This window comes from Octopus sinensis, linkage group LG5, assembly GCF_006345805.1.
Source record: "Octopus sinensis linkage group LG5, ASM634580v1, whole genome shotgun sequence".
NCBI lineage: Eukaryota > Metazoa > Mollusca > Cephalopoda > Octopoda > Octopodidae > Octopus > Octopus sinensis.
The window spans coordinates 20240264-20255145 of NC_043001.1; the positions used below are offsets into that span (position 1 = coordinate 20240264).

General features: G+C 37.8%; 1 protein-coding gene and 1 long non-coding RNA gene across 4 annotated transcripts in view; one reads left to right on the plus strand and one right to left on the minus strand.

The window, feature by feature from the left end:
• LOC118763586 overlaps positions 1 to 14882 on the plus strand; it is a 198950-nt gene that overhangs the window by 178769 nt on the left and 5299 nt on the right. The gene's annotated exons all lie outside the window — the stretch shown is intronic.
• Positions 1 to 14882, minus strand: part of LOC115212086 — a 51458-nt gene that overhangs the window by 6464 nt on the left and 30112 nt on the right. For all 3 annotated transcript variants that reach the window (XM_036503195.1, XM_029780913.2, XM_036503196.1), the window contains 4 exons: positions 13662 to 13737; positions 10034 to 10182; positions 6957 to 7034; positions 1039 to 1093 (listed from right to left, as the gene is read on the minus strand). In XM_036503195.1, the coding sequence (XP_036359088.1) occupies positions 1039 to 1093; positions 6957 to 7034; positions 10034 to 10182; positions 13662 to 13737 (358 nt within the window). The remainder of the gene's footprint in view (positions 1 to 1038; positions 1094 to 6956; positions 7035 to 10033; positions 10183 to 13661; positions 13738 to 14882) is intronic.

Consider the following 14882-nt stretch of genomic DNA (forward strand, 5'->3'; position numbering starts at 1 on the left):
CAAAAACAAAGAGAGGAAATCAATTAAAATAACATATCTGATACAATAATGAAATTATAACTGCTATAAGTGAAGAAATCAAATATTTTATGTAACTGATAACGATTTTCATTCAATATATATGTATTTGTATATATTTGAATATATATTTTAGCATGCACGCACCCCCCCCACCACACACATACACACAAATATAGTGTGTTATTATGGCTAGACAGTGTTGATCATATGTCTATTCCAATAAAGATAACATGTAGCTAAACAACTAACCAATCAATCAACCAAAATAAATAAGTGAGCCATTCTGTGATCACTTAACATGCTAGAAATAATAGCCAAATCTTCCTCAAATCACACCCTACTATCTTGTTAAAAGAAAGACATACTCTTTTAGTCTTTTTTACTCTTTTACTTGTTTCAGTCATTTGACTGCGGCCATGCTGGAGCACCGCCTTTAGTCAAGCAAATTGACCCCGGGACTTATTCTTTCTAAGCCTAGTACTTATTCTATTGGTCTCTTTTGCTGAACTGCTAAGTTACGAGGACGTAAACACACCAGCATCGGTTGTCAAGCAATGCTAGGGGGACAAACACAGACACACAAACACACACACGCATATATATATATACATATATACGATGGGCTTCTTTCAGTTTCTGTCTACCAAATCCACTCACAAGGCTTTGGTCGGCCCAAGGCTATAATAGAAGACACTTGCCCAAGGTGCCACGCAGTGGGACTGAACCCGGAACCATGTGGTTGGTAAGCAAGCTACTTACCACACAGCCACTCCTGCGCCTCAAACTATGTAATCAAAGACATACAAGATAATCGTGGCTGAAAAGGATTTTATCATGAATTTACTGAATGAGGCTAACCTAAGACTAAACAAGAAGGAAGATCAACCACAACAGAACAATTTCATTCAAGAAAATGTCATTTTATCTTTTCAAATCAAGTTCTAAATAAAATAATTGAAATTTGGAAAATGTTTGTAAGTTCTTTTCCCTTCAAAATAGAACTGTCACATTACTTACATGGAATCCTTAAAAATGTAGCTAAGTATGGTTTGTTAAGTTGTAAGGGCTTCACCTAAACGATCATATAAATAAAGAAATGAAGAATAAACATACATTTAAAAAGAGACACTAAGACACGGAGTTTTGATAATAATTACAATGTAAAAATAAACTTTTACTTTATGAATGGACATGAATTAGATTGCATACACACACACACACACAAACATACCCGCTATACTCCTCGGAGTGGTTGGTGTTAGGAAGGGCATCCAGCTGTAGAAACACTGCCAGATCAGATTGGGGCCTGGTGCAGCCACCTGGCTTCCCAGACCCCAGTCAAACCGTCCAACCCATGCATGGAAGTTTTGAAGGATGCAGTGCTCCAACAACTAACAACTGATGCCAAAAGTTTGTTCCATGCTTCAGCAACTCTCAGCGTGAAAAAATGTTTCCAAAAGTCATGGGGGCTGTGCTGTTTTCTGACTTTGTAAACATGTCCACGAGTGTTAGACAGGTGGAGTTTGAAAAGGTGCTCAGAGTTATTGTTAGTAAGATGGTTAATAATTTTATGGGTGTCTGTCAAGTCAGCTGCCAGACGTCGGAGTTTAAGGGCATCCAGGCATAGAATTCATGTAAGAGCAGACAATGGAGTCTAGTAAGGCCCCTAGCCTTACCTGCTCAGGTCAAACCATCCATCATGGAAAACAGACATTAAATGAAGATGATAATGATAAAGGGACTCAACATCATAACAATATCACACAATACAGCTATACATTTAAGTATCGAGCACAGTTTATACTAATATTAGATATTAGTTTCAAATTTCAGCTCAAAGCCAGCAGGTTTGGAAAGGGGTTAAGTTGATTGCATCAACCTCAAAGTTCAACTGGTACTTCTTTTATCAACCGCAAAAGGGATAAAAAGCAAAGTTGACTCAGCGGAATTTGAACTCAGAACGTAAAAACGTCCATCGTGCTAATGATTCTGCCAGCTTGCCACCTTACATTCACTTGTAATAATGAAACTTGTTAAATTACAATAGATAATGTAATAATACAGATAATTAAATGTAATTTAGAGATGTACATGGCTCAGTGGTTAGAGTGTCAGGCTCATAATCATGAGGTAGTGAGTTCGATTCCTGGACTAGGCTGTGTGTTGTGTCCTTGAGCAAGACACTTTATTTCACATTGCTCCAGTTCACTCATCTGTAGAAATGAGTTGCGACGTCACTGGTGCCAAGCTGTATCAGCCTTTGCCTTTCCCTTGGATAACATTGGTGGAACGGAGAAGGGAGGCTGGCATGCATGGACAACTGCTAGTCTTCCTTAAACAATCCTGCCTGAACTTGTGCCTCAGAGGGTAACTTTCTAGGTGCAACCCCATGGTCATTCATGATCAAAGAGGTCTTTACCATTTACTTGTCAGATCAATGATTTGATTTGAGACCATGTGTTGAAACTAAAACAATTGTAGCAGGGAAGACAAACACTGGTTTCAAATTTTGGCACAAGGCCAGCAAGTATTGGAAAGGGGTTAAGTTAATTACATCAACCCCAGTAATTATCGACTCTGAAAGGATAAAAGGCAAAGTCGACCTCAGTGAAATTTGAACTCAGAACATAACGACAGAGGCAACGCCACTAAGCATTTTGCCTGGCATACTAACAATTCTGCCAGCTTGCTGCCTTAAATTTCCAGGTTATATTAACACAAGTTCATTAGGCCTTTAATGAGATACTGCCATAATTACTCTAACATTTGCAATTTTTTTAATTCTCCAAGATCATATCTTCGCAAAGACGGACAAGATATTGCTGAGCATTTTGCCTGGCACGGTAACCGTTTAAGGTGGTGAACTGGTAGAAACGTTAGCACGCCGGGCGAAATGCTTAGCAGTATTTCGTCTGCCACTACGTTCAGAGTTTAAATTCTGCCGAGGTCGACTTTGCCTTTCATCCTTTCGGGGTCGATAAATTAAGTACCAGTCGATATAATTGACTTAATCCGTTTGTCTGTCCTTGTTTGTCCCCTCTGTGTTTAGCCCCTTGTAGGTAGTAAAGAAATAGGTAACAGTTCTACTAAGGCGGCGAGCTGGCAGAAATGTTAGCACGCTGGGCGAAATGCGTAGCCGTATTTCGTCTGCCGTTACGTTCTCAGTTCAAATTCCACCAAGGTCAACTTTGCCTTTCATCCTTTCGGGGTCAATAAATTAAGTACCAGTTATGCACTGGTGTCGATATAATCGACTTAATCCGTTTGTCTGTCCTTGTTTGTCCCCTCTGTGTTTAGCCCCTTGTGGGTAGTAAAGAAATAGGTAACACTTCTGCCAGCTTGCTACCATTGTTGAAGGCACATATTAGCAACTAAGTTTCAGTGACTACATTATAGGTGTAACAATGAAAAGGCTGACACCAAATAATGAATATTTAAGTAAGTCAACGGTTTTTGCATGTCCTGAATGGTTAATATGTGTCTTCCATATTGTAATTATATAAAACATATTGTTATATAAGTGTGTCTAATGTTGTAGTGACATTGATCAATAGATGTCCAAGGTGAGCACCAACCATTGAACACCTGGTGTATGGGTTCATTGAAACGTTTTGTAATTTAAGTACGCTCCATTGGCTGTATAATATTTAACACCTGCTGTTTCTATTGAAGTAGTAAATCTAGGTCAATAGACAAATTTTAATCTGCAATAAATTTATTTCATCTCATGAGTCAATGGAGTTCTATAAAACTCATAGGCTTTTTTCTTGCCACCAAAACTATAATTTTTACAAAATTTTATAAAATCTACTCAGAGCCAGGATTTCTCTCTTACCCACACTTTCAGTGATACTTGGACATGACATCAGTTTCATAACCTTTCCTATTTTTTTATCTCAGTTTTGTTCAATACATAACCTCTTTTGCTGTAGAGTCTCGAAATATAGAAGAAATGGATCTTTTCGGTTTGAACGGCAGTTTTTAACATAATTTCCACGTAACTAAAAAATTTTAAACTTCATATACTGATAGAATGTGATTATAAAACATCTTTTTCTATTGGCTTTATTGAGAAAATTCTATAGTTTGTAAGATATTTGTTGTTTTTTTTCTTCAATTTCTGCAATTTCAACCAATCAATGACGTCTATTGAGTTAAAAACATTCTGTGCCGTATGAATATGTCCCTCATTTAAGAAACAGATTGGGTTTATTTACATTTCTGAAGAAAAAAAGATACCCTTCCCTCCACCCCTAACCCTAACCCTAATCCAAACCCTAACTAACCCTAAAACAGATTGAAACGCAATAGATCAATACTAGGGTCATAATTATGGGTGACAATTTCATATGACACCGCTAGAAAAAACTGCTGTTCAAACCGAAAAGATCCGAAGAAATGTTTGTAGTGTGATATAAATCTACAACTAGTCAAGCCTCAAACACTATGTAAGTTTGTAACAGTACTTTAATGGTGGAGGGAACTTGTGGAAGAGGTAGATCCAGGAAGTCATGGGATGAGGTGGTGAAGTACGAACTTCAAAGGTTGGTCTTCATAGAGGCAATGACAAGTAACTGGGACCTTTAGTGATATGCTGTGCTTGAGGAGACTTGTCAAGCCATCACAGCTGATGCCAGTGTTGTGTAAGTGGCATGTAAAAAGCACCCTTCAAACATTGGGCGATATGCTATGCTTGTAAAGACCTGTCAAGCCAAGTGAAATCATAGTTGTGGCTGGTACTAGTGCCGTCTGACTGGCACCCATGCTGGTGGCACATAAAAAGCACTGTTCAAGCGTTGGGCCTCATGGGGGCAGCGACAGGTGACTGAGACATTTGGCAGTATACCATGCTTGTGTAGACTTGTCAAGCCATGTGGGATCATAGTCATGGCCGATGCTGGTGTCAGGTAAATGGCACCCATGTCAGTGGCATGTAAAAAACACCCACTACACTCATGGAGTGGTTAGCATTAGGAAGGACATCCGCTGGTAGAAACCTTGCCAAATCAGATTTGAACCTGGTGCAGTTCCCCAGCTTACCAGTTTTCAGTATAACTGTCCAACCCAAGCCAGCATAGAAAACAGGTGTTAAATGATGATGATGATGATGATGATGATGATCGGTAAACGTCTGCTTTCCATGCTAGCATGGGTTGGACGATTTTGACTGAGGGCTGGCGAACCAGGCTCCAATCTTGATTTGGTAGAGTTTCTACAGCTGGATGCCCTTCCTAACGCCAACCACTCCGAGAGTGTAGTGGGTGCTTTTTACATGCCACCAACTATGTCAAATCCCTTCTTCTTAAACCTAAACCCACTAGAATTCTTTTCTGGCTAATGATTTTCCTGTAGACATCATCTTATAGAAGTTTAAATTTAACATCAACTGCATCAATTCCTCAAGGGCCAAAAAATAGATTTGTGGAACTTTCTCTTTCTCATGATTAAGCCATTGTTGTAAATGGCTTAATTATGAAGAAACAAATGCCAGTAAGTTAATTTCAAACCTTGGAAATTGCTCATTCATTAAAGTTATTTGCTAAGTTAAATCATGATTATTTGAATCATAATTATTTATGCCAACGAGCATATGGTTAGTGGTTAAGTTCGTGGGTTACTAACCCCAAGATTCCGAGTTCGATACCAGGCAGTAACCTAAATAATAATATTCGTTGTAGTGCACCTGAGCACTGTACACAATGTTTTCTTTATTATTATTATTAAAAGCAAACAATACAATATAAACTCTCAGCTAAACAGTCTTGTAATTCATTCAATGAATTTGTTTTGGTCATTGGCTGTGGCTATGCTGGAGCACTACTTTGAAAAAAATTAGTCAGATGAATTGACCTCAGGACTCATTTTTAAGTCTAGTACTTATTCCACCATTCTCTTTTGCCAAACTGCTAAGTTATGGGCATATAAAATCAATACTGATTATCAAGCAGTGGCAGGGTGTGGGTGGGGGAAGACAAATACGGACACAAAAACATGCTCATATATATATATATATATATATATATATATATATATATATATATATCACCATCATCATCCTATAATGTCCGTTTGCTATGTTAGCATGCATGCATGCATGCATACATACATACATACATACATACATCTCTTTTATAGAGAGTTAGCTAAAGGAGAACGACCTCCAAGCCAAAAAAGAGGTATAAGGACTTGCTGAGGGCTTCCTTAAGAGATGCTTGCATCTCTCCTGACACATGGGAAGGCATAGCTATTGACGTAGCAGGTGGAGAAGGATTGTGCATGAGAGGACAGCCACTTTTGAGAAATCTTGAGTTGCACATACATACAAACATACATACATACATACATACATACATCTCTTTGAAAATCAAAGTAAAAGAGGATATCTTTGGACAGCTGCATCAAAACCTCCACCTTCTATATCCAGACTATGAATTCATGTTCATACCAATAATAATGGGAGCATTAGGTTTTGTTAGTAAATGCTTAAAGGAGAATCTGGATAAACTGGGATTTCCAGAAAGACTAATCAACCGGCTAATTTGTACATTACAAGTGCAATCTGTGAGTGGAACAGTAAAAGTATGCAAGACTTCTCTCAAGTTCCAGATGTGAAATTGTCAGTGTTAACTACATCCCAAAGATGGAGCTTTGTATTTTGTTGGAAATCGGCTCCTTTCTCAGTGGAAGATTTATAAAAATAAAAAAATAGAAAAGAGAGAGAGAGACATACATACATACATACACACACAAACACAATGAGTTTCCATGGCTTCCACCTATCAAATTCACTCATAAGGCATTGGTGAGCTTGACTCTATAGTAGAAGACACTTGCCTAAGGTTCTGTGCAGTTGGACTGAACCCAAAACCACATGGTTACCTATGCTTGTGCCTATCAAATTTAACTATTTTTGAAGAAATCTTTAAATTACTCACCATTATTCGATATGTCCGTTTACATTCTTGGAAGCAAGAGTAGTTGAAAAAAACCTGGGCTTTTTTGGTTTGACGATGCTTTGGAAAAAAGGATTAAATCTAGTTAATTTTCATTTAAAAACTTATGCCTATTTCTTTTAAAAATTATATAATATTCAATTAACAATTACAAGAATTTTTAATTACAATTTTATATGACAAAATAGTTATTAAGTTATATTTGTTATCTATTAAGAATGATATATTAAGGTGGTGAGCTGGCAGAAACTTTAGCACGCTGGGCGAAATGCTTAGCGGTATTTTGTCTGTCTCTACGTTCTGAGTTCAAATTCTGCCGAGTTTGACTTTGCCCTTTATCCTTTAAGGGTCAATAAATTAAGTACCAGTTACTCACTGGGGTTGATCTCATCGACTTAATCCCTTTGTCTGTCCTTGTTTGTTCTCTCTGTGTGTAGCCCCTTGTGGGTAGTAAAGAAATAGGTATTTCGTCTGCCGCTATGTTCTGAGTTCAAATTCTGCCAAGGTCAACCTTGCCTTTTAACTTTTTGGGATTGATAAATTAAGTACCGGTTACGCACTGGGTCGATCTAATCAATTTAATCCCTTTGTCTGTCCTTGTTTGTCCCTTCTATGTTTAGCCCCTTGTGGGCAATAGAGAAATAAGAATGATATATTAACATCATAGGTAGTGTCAAGCTTGTCTTGTGATATTTAGTTAATTTACTTTATACTCTGAGCCCAAATCCCTATGAAGGTCAGTTTTGTAGTTTATTTTCCAGGGTGGTGAAATAAGCATCAGTTAAGTAATGGAGTTATTCTAATCAACAGTCTGTGTTCCATGTCCTCCCCAACCAAAACATGTGATTTGTGTTCATGTTAGAAATCAATATTTTATAACCTATAGGTGCAGGAGTGGTTGTGTGGTAAGTAGCTTGCTTACCAGCCACATGGTTCTGGGTTCATTCCCACTGCGTGGAACCTTGGGCAAGTGTCTTCTACTATAGCCTTGGACCGACCAAAGCTTTGTGAGTGGATTTGGTAGACAGAAACTGAAAGAAGCCCATCGTTTATATGTATATGTATATCATCATCATCATCATCGTTTAACGTCCGTTTTCCGCGCTAGCACAGATTGGACGGTTCGACTGGGGTTTGGGAAGCCAGGGGCTGCACCAGGCTCCAGTCTGATCTGGCAGTGTTTCTACAGCTGGATGCCCTTCCTAACGCCAACCACTCTGCGAGTGTAGTGGGTGCTTTTTACGTGCCACCGGCACAGGTGCCAGGGGAGTCTAGCATCGGCCACGATCGGTTGGTGCTTTTAATGTGCCACCGGCATGGAAGCCAGTCAAGGCGGTGCTGGCATCGGCCACGTATGGATGGTGCTTTTTATGTGCCACCGGCACAGGTATCACAACTACTATTTCCATTGATTTTTTTTTTTTTGGTCTGTGTTTGTCCCCCCAACATCGCTTGACAACCGTTGGTGGTGTGTTTATGTCCTCATAACTTAGCGGTTCGACAAAAGAGACCGATAGAATAAGTACTAGGCTTACAAAGAATAAGTCCTGGGGTCGATTTGCTCAACTAAAGGCGGCGCTCCAGCATGGCCACAGTCAAATGACTGAAACAAGTAAAAGAGTAAAAGAGGAAAGAGTATTCTAGGTGGCAATGTGGCAGAACCATTAGCATGCTGAGCAAAATGTCAGGCGGCATTCTGTCTTCAATAATACTAGAACTGTAAGTCTCACAATGTTCAGCATGTTGTTGTTGGTGTTGTTGTTGTTGTTGCTGTTTAGCTATACATTGCCTCTGATTGAACAGGTTAACAATCAAAGGATTCCAGCTGTGGTTGTTGCATCTTATATATCTTGTAAGTCAAGAAACCACATTGAGTTCCTTCACTGGTTCAGAGCTTATCATCAAATTGCAATGATAAACTAAGAGATGATGATGGAGAGAGAGAGGGAGAGGGAGAGGGAGAGAGAGAGGGAGAGGGAGAGTGAGTGAGAGAGAGAGAGAGAGAAACAGAGAGACAGAGATACAGAGAAAGAGAGAGAGAGAGATAGACAGACAGAGATACAGAGAAAGAGAGAGAGAGAGGGGGGGGGGCACAGTAATATGGCAGACTTGTAGAAGCTGGTGAGAATTGAGGTAAAGAATATCTTTTGGATGTGTAATGGCAACTTACATGAAAAGCAGGGTACTAGAGTAAGCTAGGCATTAAAGGCTTTAGCCAATGTGTTTGGTGGACAATTGTACTCGTATGGACACACAGTGGAAATGGGGGATGAATGCTAAGAGAAAAACTACTATGTGAGTCAGTCAGAGATAACTAAAACAGAGGAAAACCAACAAGGAAGAGAGGGAGATCAAATCCCAGACTGCTGGGTCTCACAGAAAAATATCAAAAAAAATATCAAAAAAATATCAAAAAAAATATCAAAAAAATATTTTAAAATATCAAAAAAAATATCAAAAAAATATTTTTAAAAATATCAAAAAAAAAAATATCAAAAAAAAGTTGAAGTGATTCATTTCAATAAAGGAAATTATTGATTTCTAACATTGGTGTAAGGCCAAACAATTCTCAAGGGACAGTATTAGTTACTGCCTTATTGTTTTATCTTATTGATCCTGGAAGGATAAAAGCTAAATTGATCTTGGCAGCATTTGAACTGAGAATATAAAGGAATATAACTGAATCTAGCAATTCTAATAGAAAAATTATATTGGTTTCAAATTTTGGCACAAGGCCAGCAATTTCAGGAGATGGATATGTTGATTACATCGGCCTCATTGCTCATCTGGTACTTTTCTTTTCTACCCCAAAAGACTGAAAGGCAAAGTCGACCTCGGCAAAATTTGAACTCAGAATGTAAAGATGAATGAAAGGCAGTTAAGCATTTTGCCCAGCACGCTAACGGTTCCACCAGTTCACAATCCAATTAAAAAGCAATATTAAAACAATGAAGATAATGATAATGTTGATATTGATAATAATGAGTATGATAATATACAGAAGCAAACATTTATCTTGTATGTGTATGAGAGGAGATATAATTCATGCTTCAATTTACCATATGAAATGTTTGCTCACACCATGTTATCAGCAATGGATCATTTTTTAAAGTGACGGATACATTATACTTTGCAGTTCTTTTGTCCAGATGGCTTAAACTAATTGCTAAAAATTCTTTTTCATTCTTACAATGGAATGACACACACTCTGCAAGAGACAGGAAACAAGATACATTTGTGAATTGTCAAGAAATTACTGTAGAGTTGAATAACAAATATTTAAACATCAAATTATGTAATAGTGGTTGGTTAGTCAGGTTGGGTGTTTGAACTTATAGATTGGTGTCTGACTCTAAAGACTGATGTCTGGGTTAACAGACTGGTTTGCTTTTAGCTTTTGGCTTTTACTTTTTTCAGTCATTAGGCTGTGGCCAAGCTGGGGCACTGCCTTGAAGAAATTTTAGTCAAATGGATTGACCCCCATTGTGCTAAGTTATGGGGATATAAACATACCAACACCGGTTGTCAAGTGGTGGTGGGGGACAAACACAGAGGCAAAGACACATACACATAGATGCATACATATATATATATATATATATATCATCATCATCGTTTAAAGTCTGCTTTCTGTGCTAGCATGGGTTGGACGGTTCAACCGGGGTCTGGGAAGCCAGGAGGCTGCACCAGGCTCCAGTCTGATCTGGCAGTGTTTCTACAGCTGGATGCCATTCCTAACACCAACCACTCAGTGAGTGTAGTGGGTGCTTCTTACATGCCACCAGCACAGTGCCAGAGGAGGCTGACAGCATCCACAATCAGTTGGTGCTTTTTACATGCCACCGGCACAGAAGCCAGTCAAGGCAGTGCTAGCATTGACCACGTTCGGATGGTGCTTTTTACGTGCCACCGGCACAGGTATCACAACTACAATTTCCATTTGATATTTATTTTGATGTTGATGTACTTGACTCAATAGGTCTCCACAAGCACAGCAGGTCATGTGCCACCGGCACAGAAGCCAGTCAAGGCAGTGCTGGCATCAGCCACGTTCGGATGGTGCTTTTTATATATATATATATATATATATATATACAAGACAAGAAATAATTTTTGATTCTTTTGATGGAAACAAAAGGGTTTATAGGACTGCGAAAAAGAAGTGCTCAAGTGTAATTGAGACAGAGATAAAGAATAACTGATTATAGAACAAACATCAAATTCGAGTCAACAGCTTTTTTTTGTTTTGTTTTGTGTGTGTTTCATGTTCATCCCAATGAGGAGGGTCATTGCCGAGATGCACTTTAAATGTAATCGAACTGCAGTAATGAACTCCCAAAATGGCCATATGTGTGTTTGAATTGTTTTTGTGGAACTCCTTTTGCTTCTGGACTCTAACCTGCCATGGTTTTAAGAATTGAAATTTTTGGATGTACTCTTGTGTGAGGGGAGTAAAAAAAACCTTTTTTGGAAAATTTTTTTAGCCAAATTGATATTTTATTTTATCTTAGTTTATTTAGTTTTTAGTAGCATGACACACTCTAGAATTTTTATGAATTTTTAGTCATTTGTATTTACCTTTTTGATAGGCCATTCTATATATTTGTATTTTATTTGCATATATATTTTTACCCTTTGTGCTTTTTGTATATGTATATTTTTATATGTTTCAGAACCATGGTAATATTTATATGTGATTAAATGTTTGAGGTGTGGTGTTATATATAAAGTCGTTGACTAAAATTTAATATTTGTTCTATGATCAATGATTTTTTATATATATATATATATATGCACACACACATAATATATATACATACATATATGTATATACACACACACATATGTCAGGCTTCTTTCAGCTTCCCTCTACCAAATAAAATTATAAGGCGGGGTCAGGCAGAGCTTATAGTAGAAGACACTCGTCCAAGGTGCCATGCAGTGGGACTGAACCCAGAACCATGTGATTGGGAAGCAAACTTTTTACCACACAGCCACACCTGGTTTAAAATTATTTTGGGCTCACTGCATGGCAGCCTGTACTTCAAGGTTTAGTAAAATAATTTTGTCATTATTAAAATGTTTGGAACATGAATTAACACGATGATTTGATAGAAGTTTTTAATTCAAATCACTGTTAAACGGAAAATTTGTAACATAATATCAAAAGTGATCTTAGTTTGGCATCAAAAGAGTTAAGGAAGGTAGCCTGCACTTCATGTTTGACTCCAAGGCACTAGCAATAGTTTACATCAACAAGTAATAAGAACAAAACTTTCACAAAGTAGAGAGATTATAAATGGGTGTATGAATTTTATGAAGTATTTTAGATGTTGTTGCTTAGTCCCTAAGCCAACCCCTAGTTAGCAGTCCTTTGATTAAAGGCATTTCATATCACCATTCCAGCTCTTATCTTTGGAGACATTGTATATCTAGGACTGTATTATCCAATATGACCTTTTCTTTTAAATGGCAGGGTGTGATTTGAGGGCAACTTGACTGTTATTTTTAGCAGGTCAAGTGACTACATACAGGCACCCACTTTAGCTCACTTTAGTTTTATAGTATGGTAAATTAGTCTTTGTAGTTGTTGCTGGTGGTGGTGGCGGTGGCGGTGTGGTGGTGGTGGTGGTGGTGGTGGTGTTAGCAGTAATGGCAGTAGACGCAGCAGTGATGTTTAGTCCCTGGTCTATGATCAACACAACACTACACCTGATTTCCCCCCCTCCATACACCTGCAAGCATGTATCTGACTCATACACTGTTCACTTCCCAGACATTTGTACATTAATGCATATGCTTTATACACACTTTTGACAAGTTGTGGTGCACCTGAGCACTGTATACAATTATTTCATTATATTATATTATAAAAAGCATTCTAGCTATGACTAGCCTATGACCAAAAAGCATTCTAGCTATGACTGTCTGAATTTTTTTTCAGGCACTGTACTTTATTACCCAATGCATTTATTCTTTTTTAAGATGTTTAGGTTGTAATAATAAAATTTTGACTGCTGTTTGAAGACTGTTGAGTTACCACCTATATTTTATTTTATTTGCTTATGATATCTGAGTCATTGTTGTTGTTGCTGTTATTGTTCTCATCATTGTTTAGCTACAGATCAGCTTCAAGTAAACTTATGATTCTGTCTTTATGCATATATCGGTCAACATTTGCAATAGAAATATGAGTTAATGTAGTGGATATTTATGCGAAAGTGGTAAACCTTATATACTCTGAATCATCAAGAATCTGTATGTGTTTGACCAACTAGAAATAACAACCAAATCTCCCTCACATCAGACTCTTCCATCTTAACCTTTAGCACACAGTAGGTGCATCATGTCATTATGAGTTTTCTCCCCTCGCAATACAACACAATGCACTTACATTTACAATTTGTATATCAGCATGATGTGCCTAAGCATGCTAAAGGTTAAACAAAGAAGCTTCTACATGGTTATTTGACCTACCCAAAATAGCAGCCAAATCTTCCTCAAACCTAAATATTTTAAAGAAAGGAAACAGAGTCATGTAATTGTAAATAGCCCTAAAAATAGGATGAATGACACAAGTGGAAAGTTTTTAGTCACAAGCTTGCTTCACAAAAGTTGTTCTAGAGCTAAACACAAACAGCTTAAAGCATTTAGGTTTATAAATATCCAAAACAAAGATTAATTTACCTGGAATTGCATTATTTTCATATTTAAATACCTGACTCCAATAATATCCACCTTGTTTTTCCATCAGCAGTCTGATCTAATAACAGAACAATATTTAACTGTTTTCAAATTTTGGCGCAAGGTCAGCAATTTGTGGGGAGGGGGCAAGTCAAGGTGTTCAGCTGGTACATGTTTTATTGACCCCAAAAGAATGAAAGGCAAAGTCAACTTTGGCGGAATTAGAACTTCTGCCAGCTTGCCACCTTAGAACAATATTTGTGAAATAAAAATTTAATACACATGGAATCCCCTAGCACAGTGCTACTCAAAGTGGTGGTCCACAGACCAGTACTGGTGTGCGAGCCATCAGCTGCTGGAATAGAAAGAAACATTATAAAATGCTTATAAAGGGCTTATGTAATATTGTATTATTTGTAAGGTGGAGAGCTGGCAGAAGTGTTAGCACACCAAGTAAAATGCTTAGCGGTATTTCGCCTGTCTTTATGTTCTGAATTCAAATTCCGTTGAGGTCGACTTCACCTTTCATCCTTTCGGGGTCAATAAATTAAGTACCTGTTGCATACTGGGATCGATCTAATCGACTGGCCCCAGTCCCCAAAATTTTCAGGCCTTGTGCCTAGAGTAGAAAAGAATATTGTATTATTTGTTTATAAAATAAATATAAGATAAAAAAATTGTCAGCTGTTATTGTATTCATTATGTATATTGTTTCCGGTATAAATTAATATTGTTTGTTCCTTCTCGAGCCATGCCTGGCTCATAAGGGCCGGTTTCCCAGTTTCTTTGGCGTAATAGGTTCCCCACCTGGATGGGATGCCAGTCCGTCGCAGGTGAGCTGCAAGATGCAGGAGGAAAGAGTAAGAAAAAGTTGTGGCAAAAAAGTCAGCAGAAGTTCACCATTACTGTCTGCTGGAGCCACATGGAGCTTAGGTGTTTCGCTCATAAACACGCATTGTCCGGTCTGAGATTTGAACCCGTGATCCCTCAACCACGAGTCCTCTGCTCTAACGACTAGGTCATGTGCCTCCACATAAATTAATATTACTAAGAAATATTACCGGTCCCTGGTAAATTAAAAAAAGGAAAAAAAAAAAACTACCAGTACACCATATCAGATAGTTTGGGAAACACTGTCCGAGCAAACACTTGATTCAAGGGAGATAATTATTTCTTCATAATATATTTGATGGGGTTTAGAAATTAGAATTAGAAATTAAGGAA